The sequence below is a fragment of the Magallana gigas genome, chromosome 6 (genome assembly GCF_963853765.1).
Source record: "Magallana gigas chromosome 6, xbMagGiga1.1, whole genome shotgun sequence".
NCBI classification, from domain to species: Eukaryota; Metazoa; Mollusca; class Bivalvia; order Ostreida; family Ostreidae; genus Magallana; species Magallana gigas.
The window spans coordinates 27,344,903-27,367,805 of record NC_088858.1 but is presented as its reverse complement, the minus strand read 5'-3'; the positions used below and the strand labels follow the sequence as shown (position 1 = coordinate 27,367,805).

General features: G+C 33.4%; 1 protein-coding gene across 17 annotated transcripts in view; it reads left to right on the top strand.

The window, feature by feature from the left end:
• The first annotated feature begins 2,733 nt into the window (after positions 1-2,733).
• The window catches only part of LOC105333338 (ryanodine receptor), a 135,131-nt gene continuing 114,961 nt past the window's right edge, over positions 2,734-22,903 (top strand). For 15 of the 17 annotated variants that reach the window (XM_066087047.1, XM_066087037.1, XM_034470158.2 and 12 more), the window contains exons 1-6: positions 2,739-2,947; positions 7,998-8,120; positions 12,942-13,043; positions 13,161-13,232; positions 13,360-13,435; positions 14,014-14,126. In XM_066087047.1, coding sequence (XP_065943119.1) covers positions 2,888-2,947; positions 7,998-8,120; positions 12,942-13,043; positions 13,161-13,232; positions 13,360-13,435; positions 14,014-14,126 — 546 coding nt within the window. In that variant the 5' untranslated portion in view covers positions 2,739-2,887. Of the gene's footprint in view, positions 2,948-7,098; positions 7,233-7,997; positions 8,121-12,941; positions 13,044-13,160; positions 13,233-13,359; positions 13,436-14,013; positions 14,127-22,903 lie in introns of those variants that run through there. The other 2 variants (XR_010714559.1, XM_066087041.1) reach the window with 2 other exon arrangements.

Below are 22,903 nucleotides of genomic sequence, written 5' to 3'. Positions count from 1 at the left end.
TCATATTTTCTTACTGAACATGCATATAATCTTAGATCGAATGAGCTTTTTTCTTATCTACCACTATATACTTAGTACAATAGCTTTGCTCCGTCTACATGTAAATTAGGGAATAATCTTCATGCAGAAAAGAAAATTTCATCAACTTTATCTTTCTTTTAAGTCAAAACTTAAAAAAATATATACCTAGAGCTTACAAACATTTCAGTTAAGACAATAGGAAATATTATTTTACGTCAATTACGGAATAAAGCTATAAAAGCTTACTTATTTAAGGATTTTTTTTAACTGATGTGAGTCGATGTTAATACTGTGAGTCTGAATCTGATGGAAATGTAATTTTTTCCCCTGGATATCCAAGGTAAACTCAACAAAGAGACGAACCTTTTAAACAACTTATTTACATTAGTAAAACCTTTTTATATGAACTAATGTACTTTATGGTAGTTCTGATTTTTCATATAGATAAAATTGTTTCCCATGTTTATACTTATATTAGAGCTCCAAAGCGTTTTTGATTCTCTTAATCAAACAGTTATTACATATCAAAAGGGATAATATGTTATTTCAAAAAATAAGTCTCATATTTTTTACCCCCCCCCCCCCCCCCCCCCCCGCCGAAACATGTAAATCTAAAGAATAAATATGTAAAAACTGATAATTTTTGATTAAATGAACGCAAGTTATAGTTAAACTCAAGGTTAATGTGTGCTTCTTTGTTGTTGAATTTTGAACCGGTTTCATGATCAAAATTCCACGATGCGGGTCAATTTTCAACGGATTAGAGTCTTTATTCAACACCTTTGGTCTCAATATTCAACGTGGAAAAATGACCCCCGGGTCAATTTTCAACCCGGGTCAAAATTCTTCGTTACACCGGAAGTTCAAGGCAGAAAAAACGAAAGTGTTCAAACAATTAAACCTAACTATGAAAATTAGTTTGTTATTGAACCCTTTTTAGTGGATAATTAGAAATTGTAATCCATTTAATGAGATTATGCATCATATCAAATAATAATTGAGCTTTGAATGAAATTACGACTTCAGATAGATGTTACATTAAAGTTTTCAAATTCAGAGAATTTAAAACTATCTATACTTCTCTGAATTTTAAAACTTTAATGTAACAGGTTATTATTTCTGAATGTTAATTCAGCACAACTTAATTTGTCTATTTTTAGCATTTTAGAGTTACAATTTTTATTCCAAAATCATTTAAATTTTACTAATTTTAAATGCTTTGCGTTTTTCTCACTGTTTAAAGTTATACTTTATTTCTTAATCGAGGGAAATTTATTGGTAGCGTTTTACTTTTTAATTGTATAACCATGGCATCTAAACAATTTGACACTTTTCTGGAAATTACTTAGTTACGACAGATTGTCGGAAAATAAGTTAATTTGTTAAATAAACTGACAAATTCCTCGTCCAGGCAAACCTTTGAAGATAAATTCTTTGTGTTATCAGAGCGACACTTTAGCGACTCGCGAAGATTATTCTATTTTCATTACGTCAGAAAAATTATTTACTTGTTTCGGCTTTACTTAATCTTCTCTTTGTTTACATACGTACATCAAAATTCATCTAATTGACTTTATCACCCTTTTGGCCTTTAGTAGTCAGTGTCAGCTCGTAGAAGAAATTCTGTGAAATTAGCCCGCTAGCATTTAAATCAAGTATCCTGATTGGTCAATGAGAGCAATTCCAGATTAAGCCGGATGGTGAGTGAAATTTATTAATTCACTTTCCATCCGACGCTTAAAGAACAAAGAACTTGTTTTAATTTTACGGAATTGTTTCACTTTTCCATTAGCAACCAGTAGAAAGCCGAGTGACATCCTACCAAGCTATTCCCCAACTAATCATATTCACACGATATAAACATGATAAAGGGTGTGTGAAATAGAACCACATGTAGTTTTCCTAGTGTCGGTTCATTGCGACAGAAGTATTATTTGGCTGGATATATTGATAGATATACGGGCAAAACAAAGGCAAATGGCATCTACTTATCATTAATTACTATTATAAAGTGTTTTCATGAATATTCAAAATCATAAAGTAACGCAAAATGAAAACGGTACGATAAAAATAACGATCATATTAGTTGATTAAATAATATATTTCCACAAATATTTTTCCTTCTTCATTAATAAGTCTATTGACATGTACTTCTAGTGCATTTTTGAAATTAATCCGCCCCAAAATATCCGGTCAGAAGTGATAGAGGACACTTGATTCGATACTGGAAAACGAAAACTATCTCCGTAATTCATCCTTCATATTTTCGGAAGTTTGATGCTACATTTTAGAAGGACAAAGAAACGTGATTTAAACAAAAAATAAAAACATTTGGAATTCCGATAATAATAGTCGCATGCACGACGAAACCGCATACTGGTTCGTTACCGGTAAAACAACTGTATTGATCTTAAACCAAAAGTATGTTGTTTTTATGAAAAACGTGCATAGGTTTTAGTGGTTATTGAAATAAAAAAAAAATTAATAAAAAGATTAATATATAGAAAATATATAGGCCAGCTATTATTTATATCTCTGAAATATGCAAGGGAGGTGTAAAAAATGAATGTGGTCATTCCATTACTATTTTGAAAGTAAAATGAAACAAAGCAGAATAGTATGGAAACGATTGAATGAGTTACCGCAATGGGAATTTATGGCAATACTATTTTTAGCACATTAGTTGCAGCTGCTGCTGCTGTTCCTCGCTAGGTGTCGCGTTACACACGAAACATCTAACATCCTGTGCAGGTTTGTGATGCGGTAAAGGTGCAGTGAAGAGAAGTATAAAAGTTTGAGGAATATTTACATCATTTCACTGCCCAAAGTCTGATGAATTAGTGACAGGGAAACTGCAGACGGCATCATGTCGGATAGCGCAGACAGCGGCGGCTCAGAGCAGGATGATTTCTCGTTCTTACGAACGGTAAACTTATTTTTTTTTCCACACCATCAGTCAGGGTTCACACATGATTTGGCAGAAGTGTTTTGGCAAGTGTGTGCGATATAAGATTTAGCTGTAGCCTCTGAGACGTACTGCAGACATACCGTTCTATGAGCTATAGCTTAGTGGTGTCGGGTTTTTTTCGGTGTGTGAAGGTCTATTGATTGGGCACAGAAAACTAATTCTTCATGCAATTATCACGAATGTACGAGCAATGAATAATTAAAATATTTTGTGGTATTGTATGAACAATAATTTCCATTTTGTAGCATCTGAATTTTAAATATTATTATTCAGCAACTGAGTACGTGTATGTGAAATTTAATGCAAATTGACTTAGATCAGAGGAGAAACATGATATCTATATGCCTCTTTCTTAGGCTACAGTACATATATGAAATCATGTGTCAGTCAGAGCAAGGCCATCTCGCCAAGTACCATTTCTCGCCAGTACATTGTGACGTCATTTTATCAACACATAAAATTATATACAAAAAATGACGTCACAATGTACTGGCGAGAAATGGTACTCGGCGAGAACTGGTCGCACGCCAGTACAGTATTTAATAATGTTAAGTATATCATGTCTTTGGTCTGGTCATGTATTTGTTAAACATTCTATAGAAATATATGGTCGAAGGTCCTAAAATCAACAGGGTCCAAATTTTGACGGTGTTCATCTTTTGTTTACATCTTGTTTGTTTTCGCAGGAACAAGATTTTGTATGAATATGATACTATGATAGACTGGCAATCAACTGGCCCAGTATTTATTAAAATGCACTTCAAACGATAAGAAATTAATTTTTGAATTTTTCCTAACAAAAAATAGCAAATTTTGTTAATCCACCATTACCCTGAATTTAGATCATCGTTATACAAAAATGTAAACACTATGATGAACCCCATGATGTATCGTCTGCAAGGACCAAAGATTCATTAATGTAAAACAGTTAAGTAATGTTGTGAGGATAAATTTAACTGACATGACAATGTAGAGCAATCGTCGAATTTAGGACCCAGTAATGGCGGCACCCGTAATTTTGTTGATGAATTTACACTTTGTATCAAATATCAAAATGTAAAAAGGTTAATCGACTTATGTCAACACAGCAAGCTATGATTGATATTCATGATAAATGTCTTAGCCAGAAACTTTGTGGAGAAAATCCTTTATATTAAAGAGTAGATATTATATTCATGAGTATTTTTCAAAAGTACATATCAAATTGGTTATTTAAGATTGAACGTTTCAGTTAATCGTACAAAAATAAATATGGTTTAAACACATGGAGGCGTTTATATTTGTGCACATGGCACATGAATTATCAAAGTGTATTTATTTAAGCATTGAATCATTATTTTTTGAAAGATAAAGTCTCATAACTGCAGCGGTGTGTGCATACAAATTGAGTAACGCGCACTAGCACGTTATGAAAATTGTATGCACACACCGCTGCAGTTATGAGACTATATCTTTCAAAAAATAATGATTTAATGCTTATATTTACATTTTTTTAACTTCTTGTCTTGTCTGCAAATGTGATTTATACGTCAAAATTTCTGTTTTATCCTAAGGGTAAGTTCAAATTAATGGAAGAGCCACTGTAACAGCCACAAGCGTGAACTTTGATTCTCGCTTGTGACATTGCATTTTACAGTGTTTAACATTTGTGACGTCATAATAAAACTAGCCATTCTAACCTTTGAATACCCTGTGTGTGTTAGAGTCTTATAACTGCAGTATCTTTCACACACTTTACATGCAAAAAATATTTGGAATGTAAATATAGAAAATTGAACGTCGCAGATTTCCAATGCAAAGATAAGGGGAAATATACAACGAATGTAAATATAGTACAATGATTAAGGAAAGTATTGCATAAAAACTGCAGGTTTGTGAATTGAAAATATTTACAAAAAGACCACCTGACCTCTTTATTTTTTATTTTCCCTGACCCAATATCAAAATCACTGGCCTGCCTTAACTGGATTTTTGGCAACTGGATATTTGTGAACACTGGTCATGATGAATCACCATACATTTCTTATCTTTATCATGCCCCCTTGCCCCCTTTTGAAGAAGGGAGTGCATATTGCTTTGCTGCTGTCCGTCTGTTGGTTGGTGACGGTTGGACAGTCCACCAACAGTTTCTGTTCAATTTATTCGCAGAGGATGCACTATTGAAATAAAATTTAGTATGCAGGTTTATGGTAATAACATCTAGGTCTAGTTTGATTTGGGTAGGATCGAGCATTTTTCGACAGAGGTATGCCCCATGGACATAGAAAAATTCCTATTATTTGCAGTTTTCGTTCATTTTCTTCACAGAGGATACCATATTGAAATGAAATTTGGAATACAGATATATCATATTTTAAAATGTCTTGATCAAATTTTATTTTGGGTACGATCGAGCAATTGTATAGTATCCAATGATAATAGATGTAATAATTGAAAAAAAACCCACCATTCTCTAGAGAATACAAAAAGGGGTAATGTGAATGCATGTGTAACCAATTAACGGTCCTTAGGTGACCTGTGATGTGTAATCAATACCATATGCTTCTGAGTTATGATATTGTAATACAGTTTTATGGAGAGACTGAATTAAGTCTATCTTAGAACTTAATTTATTACATGTGTGCAATAATATGCAGTTGATATCACCAGTGTAAAAAACAACAACTTTATACAGTGTATAATCAATCAGAGCATTTGACAACACATTCATGAAATGATGTTGCTGGTTTATTTGTAATGCCTTAAAGGGTAGTGATTTAAAAGGGTTTGACAGACACAAAAGGATTGAGTTTAAAGATGAGTTGAGGAACATTAATGTCAGATGATATGAGGAACAGCTATCAGCAGTTCAAATAATTATTTCCTGATTCAAACAAAAAAGAAGAAATCCCTCCAAAATTGACAGAAAAATAAATTAAGCAAAATGAATGTAATCTGAGTTCTCTTTGTACTGTGTCTAAAGATGATTCCTAATGAAATAACCTTTGAAAGTGAACTAAGATTTGCTTCTTACGTAAAAACTATATGAGGCATTCTAAAGTTTGGGGTTATCTTCTGCCTCCCAATCACCAACATAAAAAAAAGAAACTACAGTAAAACTTGTTTCGTACGAACACGGATATAGCGAATTCTTGGATATATCGAAGTTTTTTAGTCCCTGATAATATTCTTAACAAATCTTTGCAAAATTTTACGGTTATAGCAAATTCAGATATAACAAATTAACAGATATAGCGAACTGATTTTGAGCCCGTAGAGGTGAATAATAATAAAATTTAACACTTTTCTAACGAATTGCGATTACAGTTTAAAAGTTTGCACTGTAGTACAATTAAACATAATAATTTGAATGAATTTATTTTCATATAAATTTTCAATTCACTAACCGATTATTAAAAGTATAAAAGTAATGCATTTTTACTTTGAGCCTCATTTAGCAAAAATTATAAACTTGTAAAAGAAAACATGAATATAGTGAATACGCTATAGTTATTACAAATTCGTTTTACAGATATAACAAATTTTGGATATAACAAAGTAAATCCACTGGTCCCTAGGCCTTCACTATAACAGAGTTTTACTGTATTTACTTAATTGATACTATAAACACTCAAAAAGAAAAAGAAAAATTACATGTACAAGTGTATACAAGAACATTCTCGATTGATTTTGTGCCCAAGCACAAGGTTACTCTCATCATTATGAAATCCATGTTATAAAGTCTGAAAAATGACCTGGAGCTACATTTTAAGCAACCAACAGCAGAAAAAAGCTACACCAAAATTTGCTAAAACCATAAATTGAATTCTTGGATTTTGTTGTAACTTAAAAGCATGTTGTGGAGGATTTGGTAGATAATATAAGTTGCTTTATATCAACATTAAATTGATTCAGCTATGACTACAAGCAGTGAAGGGGAGGGATAAATTGAGCCCTCAACAAACCAATCTATATAGGTTTCAGTGTGCCAAAAGGTGTATATTTTTGGCGTCCCACATTTTTATAATTAATTAATCTAATCATGCTTGACAGCCATTATCCTGATATTTTACCATCATATGAAGTGCAATCATTGATCAGAGAACTGAAAACTTCACTTCATGCAGTCTGAGGCTAGTGTCTTTGGCTGGTCACTATTGGAGTGTAGTAATAATATTTAGGTTATTTTGTTGCGAATTACCGGTAGTCTGGGGAGTTTCGTATTTTTGTGATCATGGCAAGTTCAGCCTCTGGTATAATTGAGGTAAGAAATTAATGGTTTTCTTCCAGCTACTGCCGATTTCATGTTGGCATTTATTGACTCACTATGCTAGCCAGGGTTGTCATTGTTCGGTATGTTAGAGAATATGTAGTTTCACTACTTAAATTCATGAGATTTTGGGACAGTTATATCGATCAATAATGTAGGAATATGATTATAAAAATAATATGTATGTAATTGTTATAGAAATTGTTTTTGTACAATGTACAGTTTCTCTAAAGGAAAATGTTTTTAAGTAGCATGTACATGTAAATGTAGTTTTAAAAAAACCCTGTATTCAAAATGACTAACACTCCTTTTGATACAGATTCATTTGGACAGTGAACGTTATGAGAAAATTATATCATTTAAATATGATGGTTATGTTACAGTAATCACAGTAATTAATGTCATCTCTACTGCTGCCATATCAGCATTCAGAACCATGCAGTCATTTTTAAACTATGTGAATATATAGACGCTATACTGTATACAGGGAAATATTTGCCAGTTTTATTTTTACACCGTTCACCCGCATTGTTAGTTGGTGAATTTAAAACTGGATGAATTGCAATGTCTCAAATTCTCTCTCTTTAAACAAAACTGTGTCTGGGCAAATTCAAGATAGGGCTAGACTACACAGGGCAAAAATGACCCTAAATACAGTATTTAATTGAGATAATTCAGAAGTGTGCTGTATATGCAATAAATAAAAAAAGCATGGGTAGAAGTATATAACTGATGACATGTTTTGCCATTGTTTTGTAGGAAGACATATTCTGCCTGAGCTGTGTGACGTCCACTAGGGACAGCGATACCACTGAGCGAGTCTGTCTGGCTGCGGAAGGGTTCGGGAGTCGAGTTTGCTTCCTTGAAAACACATCCAGCAAGGTAAGGACACAGTGTCTGCCAGCCTGCCTGCGTGTTCTTTGAGATATTTTGCAAAAAAAAGTTGATGTTCTTCAGAAACAAGCGTTCACCGACAAAACATTTATCTTCAGAAATATATACTCTTTATAGTATTGATCTTTAAAGATAAAAGGATATATGCAGTGTAAGAAATCAAGAATCTTTCAATGAGTTACAATAACATATGATACATGTATTTGATTGGGAAAGGGGTTGGGGTTGGGGTTGGGGTTGGGTTGGGATGGGGTTGGGGTTGGGATTGACACCTTCAGATACAAGCCTAAACTTGAGAGGATATACAGGGCACTGAAAATTGGCAAGCAATCAGGTTGCACAATGATATAATTCAGTCATATCTTTGTGTGCAAACTGGATTTTGATGCATTATTTGAGTGAGTCATCAATTAAAAAAAAAATCTACTAAGCAGCATTTTTAAACCTAATGCTTGCTAAAAATTTAAGGCTTTAGGTTTTGAGACAATATATACCGGTAGAACCAAATCTTCTGGTAGCTTTTGTCAATGAGCTGAAAATTGTTTGTGGTATTTATAGGCTATGGAAAACGTCAGGATGCATTTTTTCTTACATTGGAACTCTATTTTGCTCAATATATTCTGAAATTTATAGATATAAGTATACAGAAGTTCATGCCAGACAATGCATGTGATGTTGATATAGGTGGGTGTATTTTGATTATGAGGTATGCTAATTGATAAAGCTCTTGGAATTTGACAGTTTTGTAGGCTAGGAAATCAAAAGAGAAAAACAAATTACATAACATCATTAACACATATGCATCACCATTGAAGTGTTGATCAGAAACAATAAATTCTGAGCACCAGTGGCTGGTTTAGATTTCATGGAGAGAGAAAAAATAACATGGTTGAATTCCTTTACTGTTTGTTACTAGAATGGAACATTGTCCAGCTGCTGAAGCAATACCTTCAGACAAAAGTATAAGGGGAATTTGAATACTGTTATCATTATGTACGAATAGGATCATTTGTATACCAAATGATATTGTTTTATAAGAATTGTTAAGTTGCTTTTAATTGACATCTGTTGTAAGAACATTTGTAGACATTCATCAAATGCATCTTTGCTTTATGTCCATAGAATTTTTTTTTTTAAAATTGGTATTGTAATTTGTTAATTAATATATATCTCCTTGGTCATTTTGATCTAAGAAGAAAAACAATTGAAAAACTGAAAACCAAATGTAATATACCAAATAAACCATATAATTAAAATTTTCATTTGGGCCTTCAGATTATGTTAGTTTAAGGTAGATCATGGGGAATTTTATGTCGAAATAAATTGTAGAAAATTCATTATTGGTGAATATGTTGCACTGTAAATTTGTTTACCACATAAAGCCACATATGGATAAAAGAGAAAACCACCATCATAGCAGAAATGGTATTTTCTCTCAAGTAATATTTTTTTTTAGATTTATTTTGGGATCTTTTGGGATGATAGGATGAGTTCTCCTGGAATTTGTTTTCATTGAGTGTGAGAGAATTCTCCTGCCATTGACTTGTCACACATTGGTAGTCAGTGTTTTCCTGAGGAGCAGACATTTATGATGAGAGCCTGCTACAGCTAGCATTAGTGTGTGATGTGTGTGGAGAGATGATCAGCTGTTTGTCATTACAGCAGACAGTTTACATGCCAGATTATTCTATACTGCACACAAGATTATCAGTTGCTCCTGTGCCAGCCTCATCAGTATTAAGTACAAATGTACATAAAGCAGAACTTTTAGCAGTGCAGACATACGCAGCTAATCCTTCTAGTATAACCATAATAATACGTACACTGTTGCTAGATCACTGTAAAGGAATCTTAAAATCTTGAGTCTAAATTCATCATAAAATAGAACAAGTAAATGTCTTGTTATATTTTTGTTTGAAACCGAGGCAAGTGCTGGGTTGCATGAGGGTTGTGTATGTAATAGAGCTAAACATGTGCCCCTCTGTGAATTATGAGGATGATTGAGCTTTATGATAAGATATAACACCATATGCTAGAGCAGACCTCTGCTTGTTGAAGCATTGATCAATCATCTGCCAGAAAGTCAGACTCAATGTCAAACTGGAGACTGATTGTTTGAGCATTATCTGGATTAATGTGCTCACATAAAATACAATATAATATATCAAAGAGATGTGCAACAGTTCAAAGAATCGTATTTACTTTTTTAGCTCACCTGAGCTGTAAGCTCAAAGTGAGCTTTTCTGATCACTTTTTGTACAGCGTCTGTCCTTCTGTAGACTTTTCACATTTTCGACTTCTTCTTCAGAACCACTGGGCCAATTTCAACTAAACTTGGCACAAAGCATCATTGGGTAAAGGGGATTCAAATTTGTTAAAATAAAGGGCCACACTCTCTTTCAAGGGGAGATCATTAGGATTTATTGAAAATTTGTTGATATTTTTTTTAAAAATCTTCCTCTCAGAAACTATTTGGCCAGAAAAGCTGAAACTTGTGTGGAAGTATTCTCAGATAGTTTAGATTCAAGTTTGTACAAATCATGGTCCCCAGGGGTAAGGTGGGGCCACAATGGGGGGGGGGGGTCAAAAATTTACATAGGAATATAAATAGAAAAAATTTAAATAATCTTTTTCTAAAACCATTTTCCCAGAAAAGCTGTACATTTACTGAAAGCAACCTCAGATAAGGTAGATTTAAATTCTTTCAAATCAAAATCTTGAGGAGTAGGGTGGGGCCTTATTGGGATTCCAATTTTACAAAGGAAAATATTTTTGTTATTCACAAAATATGAAATGTTATGATATATGGTTTTACTTACATGCAAGCATTTTGACATATTGCTGATTCTTTCCAAATTGTTTAGACTTTGGCCCCTGGACGATTCTTGGGCCTCACAAGGGGTTCAGAGTTTGATGTAGGTTTAATTCCTTTATATATCCTTTATGTAAACAATTGTTTAGGATCTTTTTGAGAACTGCAATGCTCAACAGGTGTGATATGACTATAAAATCATCCTTTTAGAAAAGGGACTTGATTAAAAACATAAGAATATCCATGGTTAAAAAAAATGGTCTTTTACATATACAGGATCTACATGTATTATACTTCATTGCCACGATAGTTTGATTTATGACTCTCTTAAGCTCATTTTATCATACCTATTGTTGCTCAGTTGAGCGATGTGGCCCATGGGCCTCTTGTTTATTTGTTTGTACCAGCTTTAAAGCAGAAGCATTTGATGTCCATATTGATTTATGAACTGCAATACAAAAGCTAAAGATTGTAAACTTCCTTTCTAAAAAATCCCATAGAGCAGGCTTCTAGCCAGACTGTAAAGCAATCAATGGGTGTATGATTATATGTTGTATTAAATCCATTCTAGTGAGGTGTATTTGTCTGACATCTAAATTTATTGGAGCTGGGAAATGGTGTTCAATAATCTGTAAATACCTGCTTGTCAATATGCCACACATGGTTAGAGCGGAACACAGCTGTTTATGCATCTGCGAGATACATACAGCCTACTCCAGATATATTGAAATTCAGGGGACCATGCAAATTATTTCAATATATCCGTAATTCAATATAAGCGAAATTGACGGACGTGAAGCTGCCATTTTTGAAAGTTCAATCCCGATGTAAGCATAGAAAACCAAACCTGAACAAATTATTTGGTCCTTGAAAGTTTGATTGAAATTATATCCATAAGTTTTGTAAGTTTCATTTTGTTACTATCCTAAACCTCATCATAATCCCCGTCGCATTCTTTCACGTTTTAGAGAAAAATCACCAGACTCAAACACTTCAAATACTGCTGAACGCTGCTTGTATATCATCGTAAGTGTACTCGCGATAATCTCAAAATCCTTAGCTATTTCAAATTTAGGCTATGTCCTTTTATCAATAGCCATAACTAGTTCGTATTTAGTGCTTGAAGATAAGGTTTTTCTTTTCCGTGGGGTTTCCATATTACATTTAGCCTCAATACATCTGTATACATAAATTTTACTTTTTTAAAGAAGTATAAAAACACACGATGAGAACTTATCAATTCACACCTTTGTATATCAACCTGTCAGTCTGGCATAATTACTGTCACCAACCGTGACGACACCAGGGAGTACTTCAATATAACCGTTATAAAAACAACTAATTATCACCTATGGGGACCGATCAGTGGCTTCAATATAAGCAATATTACAAAATAGCCGATTTCATTATATCCGTTGAATCAATGCAAAGAAAATGAGAGGTAAAAACTGGGGATTTATTTCTATTTCAAAATAAGAGGAATTTCAAAATAAGCGATTTCAATATAAGTGGAGTAAGCTGTATCTCAATGTCTAGGGCAACTGTGACCTAGGGGTCTGCAGTGTCACATCACATTGAAAAATTATTCAATATGGTGAGCAGTGAATTAAACACACAATATGAAATACAATGTGAATGCTTTTTATTAATAAAGTGCCCTAACTATACAACTTTACAGAATTATAATTTGGAACTTCTTTTTAGTGCATAGAAAACTTTATTTTTAATTTCCATGTCAAAATAAGACAAATCAATGCAATTTCATTTATAAAGAGTACACACCTTTCTGTTCATATATAATTATGTTAACACAATTACCAGCAAGTATAAGTAGCACAAAAACATTTCCAGTAATCATGCGATACTAATTGAAATTAATTAGTTTTCAAGGATACAAAGTTTTTTTGATAAATGTGCATTATGGAATATGCTATCACTGGTTTGATAAACTTAAGCTTTTATGGAAATTATTATAACTCTGTTGTTTGATTTTGCAGGATGTACCACCGGATATTTCGGTTTGTTCCTTTGTGTTGGAGCAGGCACTTTCGGTCAGAGCTTTGCAGGAAATGGTGTCTTCCTCATCTCCAGAGTCCACTGTATGTCACTTAAAATGAGAATTAAATTAATAGCGAAGTGTTAAATGAATTGAATCATGCTAATTTTGATAATAATATTTATTGTATAGATGTACTCTTCTACTTTTACTGCTGTAGGCTGCTCAGTCGGGTCACAGAACATTACTGTATGGACACGCAATTCTCCTCCGTCATCTTCACAGCAATATGGTCAGTTCCACTAGTATCTAGGATTCCTTAAGTAACAAAATCACTAAGTGTTGTATAGTAATAGATTAATATCAGCGGGATTGTGGTTTCAGTACAGCAGTTCTATACTGTATGCTTTTCTTTACAGTATTTATCCTGTCTGTCCACAAGTTCATCTAATGACAAACTAGCATTTGATGTGGGCCTGAAAGAAAAAGCACAAGGTAATGTTGGCATATGTACAAAAATATTGATGATTTTATGTAGGTGTTTGAGATTAAAAACCCTTTTCAAAGATGTTTATTTTTTATGCCCCCCTTCGAAGAAGGGGGGAGCATATTGCTTTGCTGCTGTCGGTCGGTCTGTCGGTCAGCCCATCAACAGTTTCGTTCATTTCTTCGCAAAGGATGTACATATTGAAATGAAATTTAGTATGCAGGTTCATCATGATAATATCTAGGTCAAGCTCGATTTTAGGTACAATCTAGCAATTTAGTTATACGCCTTGGAATTGGAAAATTTCAATTATTTGCAGTTTCCGTTCATTTTCTTTAAATAGGATGCACATTGGAATACAGGTTTATCATAATAATATCTAGGTCAAGTTTAATTTCCGGTACGATCAAGCATTTTTGACAGAGTTGTGTGCCTTGGACTTAGAAAAATTTCAATTATTTGTAGTTTCCTTTCATTTTCTTTGCAGATGTTTCGAAGGAAGTTGTTTTACAAACATCTCTTGTTTAAACATGCTTTGCAGTAACCACAGCTTACTTTATATTGGCATTTGTTTGATATTTTCTAGGTGAGTCTTGCTGGTGGACCATTCATCCAGCCTCCAAACAGCGGTCAGAGGGCGAAAAGGTCAGGGTTGGAGATGACCTGATTTTGGTCAGTGTTTCTTCAGAAAGATACTTGGTAAGTGAAAAAATCTGTGGTAAAGAGCTAACATGGTGTTTCTTGATAATATCAAGACTGAATGATAACCATTGATGTATTTATACCCCCGCAAACGAAGTTTAGGGGGGGTATATTGGTTTCACCCTGTCCATCCGTCTGCCTGTCTGTCTGTCTGTATGTCTGTAAAGATACTTGGTAAGTGAAAAAATCTGTGGTAAAGAGCTAACATGGTGTTTCTTGATAATATCAAGACTGAATGATAACCATTGATGTATTTATACCCCTGCAAACGAAGTTTAGGGGGGGTATATTGGTTTCACCCTGTCCATCCGTCTGCCTGTCTGTCTGTCCGTATGTCTGTAAATTTTTTCCCCCCTATAGAATTTTTGTCTACTGCATGGAACAGTCTGAAAATTTGTACATATGTTGAACACCATCTGAAGATGTGCACCTGCAATTTTTTTTAAGATCAGACAAGATTTAATGATTTTATTACAGTCATCATTTTCCATATTCTATATATTGTACACTGATGTTCAAAAGTAAAGGAGGTAATCCTTACAGATTTTATTAATTAATTAATAATAAATACCCGGTACTCGTAAATATATTAATATAAATACATACAGATGGAGTTTTTTGTCTTTATTTCTTAAAGTATTTTTTTAAGTATTTTTTTAAGTATTCTATCAACTGACAATGCAAACTTTTTGTTTGTCAATGATAAATTTTTAGGAGCTAATAAGAACATCCAAGACAAGTGTGGCTGAATTCATTTGTCTCAAAGGGGCCATTATCTGAGCCAATGGTTTAGATGGAGCATGTGTTTAGGGAAAATTGATAATCTTTAAAATGGGCAGTAGTTTTTGGGTTATTTTAATATATTTTCATATAAACCAAAAGTTTCTATCATTATAAAGAAAAAAATTATATCATTATTAATAAAGAATTGAACTATTTTTAGAAGCTGTTTACATTTATTAGTCAAGTAAATTGATGAAGTGATTCTATAGAGCATTACTGTAAATGAAATTTAAAATTATTGATATGATTGTAGTGCTTGGCAATTTCAACTACAGTAAAATTGTGTGTAATATTAGATTTTCCTTTTTACATCTTTTTACAGAGTATGCTAATTATGATAATGTTTTAGGAGTTTATCCAATTTAACAATCTCATCAAAGAAAATCATAGTCCTATGGGATCAATTTTTTGACATGGAGTTGCATTGTACCATAGGAGAAAGAGAAGAAAATTTGAAACAACTAATTGCATCTGTCAAGACTCCAATTAGAAACATATTCAAGGTTTTATCAACAATTTTTCAATTCATTTCATTTATTCTCTCAAAACCATGTAAACGGTACAAGAGGTACATTATAAATATACAACATATATACAAAGTCTAAAGGCTTATTTTGCATATGGAGAACAGATCTCAAAAATTTTTGTAATGAAAATACATAGTTTTTTTTAAAAATAAAGAATTGTTATTCATTAGTAAACTATTGAATTTCATTATATTTGGTTGGACGTAATATTTTCTTGCTATAAAGTCTTTTCTTATTGAAGCTAATGTATTGCATTCTAACAGATAATGAAATTCGTCCCCAATTTGGTTATTTTTACAAAGATTGCAGATTCCGCAGAAGAGCATTGCTTGGCTATTCTTATTTACTGCGGGGGAGGGGGGGGGGGGGGGGTTATTGTTACTTTTTGGATTTTCTTTAACAACAAATAAATAACAAAATATTACATTTGAATTTATACTGAAGTTCTGACTATTTTGATTTTTTTTGTTTTTTTGTTTTTAAATATTATATATTGTATTCAATAAATTACATAACAAGCGAGGCAACATCTCTGCAGAGACCTCAGGTATATCATCACCTGGGGTTCCAGGGGCCCCCTGGATCAGATAAGTTATAGTTTTATACATACAGTTTTATGTAGACTAAGTCTTATATCAACATTCAATATGGATTTGCAAGTAAATGCATAAATACATATATATATATTTTAAATGTGTAAACAATAAATCTACAAAATTAGTTAGTAGCTAGGGGACTCGGAATAAAGTGTCCATAGAGACCCCTAACAGTTATGCTCCAAAGCCTGGGTCACCCTTGGATTATTACAGCTTTCATACATTGTATTCATAATATGGAAATATACGAAGCAATAGTACTTTTATATGATAAATATCAATAATATATATATATCGTATACTTATAGAAAATATACTTTTTTCCGCCCTGTGTGATATAAACAGAAAATTCGCCTACCCGTGTGATATAAATCTTATATCACACCCCTCTCTGGCAATCTTTGGATGTTATATCACACCCCTTTTTGTTAATCATCGGCTATTATGACGTAGAGTTCGGTATGCATCGTTCAATTCCGATCTCTGAGTATGACGTCAAAAATTTACGTCGACGTCAACCTGGTATACAAACAGCTGGCGCAAAATTTCATGGAAGTTTATCAGAGATGGAATATATAAACACAGAGCGATTTGTTAACAATAATCATTCATCACATGATGTTTTTTATTGTTTCTTTAATATTTTCTATAAGTATGTGATATAAAAATCATAACATGGCAATTTTTATATCGCATCCTATATTAGCCCTCGGTTGCTTTATATCAGCCCGAGAGCCGTCAGGCTCTCAGGCTGATATACCGCGACCGAGGCCTAATATAGGATGCGATATAAAAATTGCTATGTAATAAACTATATATATTCAGTCTGAGTTATGTCATTAAATTCATGTACATATAAAGAAAAATATAATGCCCAAAATAAGTTAGTAGGGGACTCAAAATAAAGTGTCCATAGAGACCCCTACTAGTTTTGCTCCATAGGCCTGGTCACCCTTGGATTATTACTGTTTTTCACACAGTGTATTCAGAATTTTGAAATCATATGATACGCTTTTAGAGGATTTTGTTGTAAGGAAGAACTGAGTAAGAGCATTTAAAAAAAACAAAGAATACCATTATATGATTTATTTTTGCTTATTACTCTACATTTAATTTTATATTTATACATCTTATATGCAAAAAAGGATATAACGTTGTTTAAAAAAAAAGTATTCTCATTACAATATGCTGGAATACCAGCAACAACAATTTTCCAAGACACGTTTACATTTAAAACCTCAGAATTTTTTTCCATAATGGTTGAAATATATAACAATCAAAAATAAGATGTTTAACATCTTCTTCTAAATTACAATTAATACAATTTTTGTCTAAATCTGTTTTCCATTTGCTTACATATGTGTTACATGTTATAAGTTTATGCAATAGTTTATAATTAAATTCTGACACGTTTTTATCAAAAATTTTCTTTATTTTTTCTGTATATATATTTTCCCACACATAAGTGTCATCGAGTAAAAAAGTATTTGCCCACACACTTTCCATTATAGTTTTTTTTTTAGTTTTGTTGTAGTAAGATACGTACTTTAGAAGAAGCTTGACTTTTGCTCTTCAATTGACTTAGTATGACCTTGAAAATTAAATACAAATTTTAAATGCCTTCGTTTTGCTGAATCTCGTAGGTTTGTTTTTGAAGCATATTTTTGAAGGGTAAAAATTAAATACAAATTTTAAATGCCTTCGTTTTGCTGAATCTCGTAGGTTTGTTTTTGAAGCATATTTTTGAAGGGTACTTTTGACAGTGATGTACACAAACAGATAGTTGTTTGTAGTTTTAAGCGTGTTCTTAATTTCCTCTAATGTTATAAATCCATTTGTATTAACATCATTTACAAATATTAGTCCACTCTTAGCCCATGCTGAAAAAAACAGAGGTTTTCCTTTATAAGTTATGTTTTTATTAAACCATATACACTACGACCAACGCGGATCCCGTATTTTCCTGTGACACAGTGATGGTGTTTTAATCCTTTCCGTGATACACCGTCGTGGTATTGTCATCGCGGTGATCGCGGGGGCACGATTTTACACCGTAACAGGTGTGTTATCTTTGTCATTAATTGAACCGAGAAGTAGAAAAAAGTGCTATTTTAATTATTGTTAGAATTTAGATTAGATTATTAGAAGAAGAATTCATTATTTTCTTTGAATTGTTTTTAACACAAACTTCTATAAAACTATTGCTGCATGTATTTTGTTAATATTGTATAAGAGTCCCAAACATAGCAATGTATTACGCAAATCATGCATATACTCGAAAATTAGTAATATTTAAAGTATTATTTTTTGCATATGATGAGTTGAAAATATGTCACAGATTTAAAGAAGACAAATATTTCACGATGTACTATTATAAGGTAGCCACCGTAGGCATCAACTCAACTTGAGGAATGTATGTTTTCCCCTCAATCTCACTCTTATTTAACTCATTAAATACTTTCCAGCCTCCCTCTCTCGTTTTAAATAAATAAGATTTTATGTACATTTATGTAAATTATCTTATGACGATCGGTGTTAATTATAGTTAAGGCAACGGTATGGTCAATCATGGAACAATTATCACCTTGCAGGACAAGTGTCATCTGAAGAAACATTGCGTTACACGGGTCCCGCGTCTAATGCCTTGGGCCATTTAAATGACCAAGTAGGTGTTAAAATTCGGTAACACTTGCATATACCGGCCACTTCGGGGTATCGAGAGTAAAAAAACCAATAGATATCAAATAACGGGACTGCAGTTTTTGACTGGTTTTGACTTCGAGGCATTAAGGGTTTGGAGAGATCAAGGGAGTAGATTTGCTTAGTAATATTGGGGGAGACTCACTTAGAGTGATCAAAGTTCAAGCCATCAAGAGTTACCTGTTAAGTACTTATGCATGTAGCCGTTTTTAGAAAAAAGTAAAATATATGGCATGCAACAGCGCGTTATTATATATATGAAGGCGACAATAAATATCGTAGGCGCTTTAGGTAGATAGCCTATATTCAAACACAAAATAATGCATAATTCAAACAGGCACATTGAAAATCAGTCATCCCTGTGTTTACGGGTGTGTAACTATTACATAACATTTCCTGTCTGTGACAGCACCCGTGCTCTGACCACGTGCCATGAGATATCTTACAGAATGTTGAGACTCTCTCTCTCTCTCTGTCTCTCTCTCTCTTCAAATTACCAAATAACTAATATTTAATGTGAACTGCTAAAGTAGTACATGTAGCCATACCGGCATTCTAATTGAAATGCACATAAGAGCTAATGTTTTTGTAACGGGTGTGTTCAGAAATAAAAGTCCATGATCATACGCCCTTTCTATCTTTACTGCATGAAGATAAAATAATGCATGATTCAGACAGGTATATAGAAAATCACAAGTACAACACAATTTATAGAAAAGCTATCCCTGTGTTTACGGATGTGTATAACTATTACATAACACTTCCTGTCTGTGACAGCACCGGTGCTCTGACCACGTGCCATGAGAAATCTTATCGATTGATGAGACACCTCTCTCTCTCTCTCTCTCTCTCGATCTCTCTCTCCAAAATCCAAATATATAAAATTCTAAGAAATTTGAAAAATTAAACTTTCCTAATTTTAACATGGCGAAAGGAATTAATAATATACCACATATCGCGTAAAGAAGTTTTTTTTACTTATTCACACAAACACACATCGTATGTTCATATGATTCTTATAATGATTCAAAATTTACATTCATTCAAACAATCACATTTTTACCATTTTAAAAAGTACAAATACTAGATGTGTATATAACATTTACTTTAGCTGTGTTCTCAATTACTATCTACATTCCTGATTAACCCTGATTATAGTCAGTTTGTTAATTGTATTTCAATCAAGTGTAAAGTACCGTATATGATTAAAAGGTAATTTTATGAATGTATTTTGTAAATATTGTGTTATGAATACGCAGAATATATTTCTTTGAATTTAAATTGAAAAACAAATTTTCATTTGTTTGAAATTAATTATTCTATCAAGAAAGTTTCGCTGTTTGTCAGAAACAGACTATATATATACTTCTCTTTAGCAGACCCCAAGTCACACTATAATTGCTGCAGGGCACCCACCCTGATGGCAACCACCCAAATTCTGTATACACATACTCTATACGTAATGTTACGCAATTCACCTTTCTCTGTTCGTGAACTGACGCTGCAAAATTTTAATGTGTGATGGATACTCCAGAATATATGATTATTCATATTTTTAAATCCCGGGTTTTGAACGACCAACATAAATATTGTTGATTATTCATATTTTTAAATCCCGGGTTTTGAACGACCAACATAAATATTGGGTGACCCACCAAAAATCATACTTGTGCTAGATCAGATAGGAAAGTCAGTTTTTAAATACACACGATTTTAACATTAGCATTTTCTTAAACTGATTGGACCTTTTTAGCTCACCTGAGCCAAAAGCTCAAGTGAGCTTTTCTGATCACAATTTGTCCGTTGTCTATCGTTGTCGTCGTTGTTGTAAACTTTTCACATTTTCATCTTCTTCTCAAGAACCACTGGGCAAATTTCAACCAAATTTGGCACAAAGCACCACTAGGTGAAGGGGATTCAAATTTGTTCAAATGAAGGGCCACATCCTCTTTAAAGGGGAGATAATTTAGAATTATTGAAAATTTGTTGGAATTTATCAAAAATCTTCATTTAAAAAACTATTCGGCCTGAAAAGTTTAAACTTGTGTGGAGGCATCCTCAGGTAGTGTAGATTCAAGTTTGTTCAAATCATGGTCCCCGGGGGTAGGGAGGGGCCACAAGAGGGGGATCAAGTTTTACATAGGAATATATAGAGAAAATCTTTAAAAATCTTCTTCTCAAAAACTATTAGGCCAGAAAAGCTCAAATTAAAATGAACGCATCCTCAGATAGTGTAGATTCAAGTTTGTTCAAATCATGGTCCCTTGGGTTTGGTAGGGTGGGCCACAATTGGGGGATCAAGTTTTACATAGTAATATATAAAGAAAATCTTTAAAAATCTTCTTCTCAAAAATTATCAGGCCAGAAAAGCTCAAATTAAAATGGGAGCATCCTCAGATAGTGTAGATTCAAGTTTGTTCAAATCATGGTCCCCGGGGTAAGGGTGTGGCCACAATTGGGGGATCAAGTTTTACATAGGATTATATAGAGAAAATCTTTAAAAATCTTCTTCTCAAAAACTATTAGGCCAGAAAAGCTCAAATTAAGGTGGAAGCATCCTCAGATAGTGTAGATTCAACTTTGTATAAATCATGGTCCTCGGGGGAAGGGTGGGGCCACAGTAGGGGGATCATGTTTTACATAGTAATATATAAAGAAAATCTTTAAAAATCTTCTTCTCAAAAATTATCAGGCCAGAAAAGCTCAAATTAAAATGGGAGCACCCTCAGATAGTGTAGATTCAAGTTTGTTCAAATCATGGTCCGAGGGGGTAGAGTGTGGCCACAATTGGGGGATCAAGTTTTACATAGGAATATATAGAGAAAATCTTTAAAAATCTTCTTCTCAAAAACTATTAGGCCAGAAAAGCTCAAATTAAAATGGAAGCATCCTCAGGTAGTGTAGATTCAAGTTTGTTCAAATCATGGTCCCTGATGGTATGGTGGGGCCACAATGGGGGAAAGGATTTTTACATAGGAATATATAGAGAAAATCTTTAAAATCTTCTTCTCAAAAACTATTAGGCCAGGAAAGCTCAAATTTGAGTGGGAGCATCCTCAGATAGTGTAGATTCAAGTTTGTTCAAATCATAGTACCCGGGGGTAGGGTGGGGCCACAATTGGGGGATAAATTTTTATACAGGAATATATAGAGAAAATCTTTTAAAAAAATTCTTTTAAAACTATTTGGCCAAGAAAGCTCAAATTGGTGTGTAACCATCCTCAGATAATGTAGATTCAAATTTGTTCAAATCATGGTCCCAGGGGGTAGGGTGGGGTCACAATGGGGGATAAGTTTTTATATATAGAGAAAATCTTTTAAAATCTTCTTCTTAAAGCTATTAGGCCAGGAAAGCCCAAATTTGAGTGGAAGCATCCCCCGATCGTATAGATTCAAGTTTGTTTAAATAATAGTCCAGGGGTATGGTGAGGCCACAATGGGGGATGAATTTTTACATAGGAATATATAGAGAAAATCTTTAAAAATCTTCTTTTTTAAGACTATTTGGCCAGAAAAGCTTAAACTTGTGTAGAGGCATCCTCGGGTAGTGTAAATTCAAGTTTGCAAAGTCACAGTCCTTAGTGGTTGGGCGGGGCCGTGATGGCGGTTTGAATTTTTACCTAGGAATATATAGAGAAAATCTTTAAAAATATTCTGGGAAAATTTTCGGTCCAAAACCCAGTACTTAGTGTGAAAGTTATGCAGATTTAAATTTGGTGAAACCATGATTCCCTAGAGAAAAGTTGGGCCACGAAATGGGGGGGGGGGGGTTATATAGGAATAGAGAAAAATCTTTTTACAAAAAAGAAGATGTGGATAAAATTTTGCAGATTTTCAATTTTTTTTAGCAAGATCTACTGTACTTAGTTGTCAAGATATTTTGATACTGTAATGCTAATTTGATCAGAATTAAGGCAATTGTTGCTCAGGTGAGCGATGTGGCCCCTGGGCCTCTTGTTTATTTTAAAACGATTGATAAACAAGTTAAACAACTAATATTAATATCTTTCGTTGGCCAAGGATGTCAGCGTGCGGGGGTCATGGATGTGGGAGAAAGCCGGAGTGCCAGGAGAAAAACCACGTGTCTAAGCGGGCAACCAGCATATCCATTCATGCAACCAATGTCGATCACGGGATTGAACTCTGGTCGCAGCGGTGATAAGCGGGA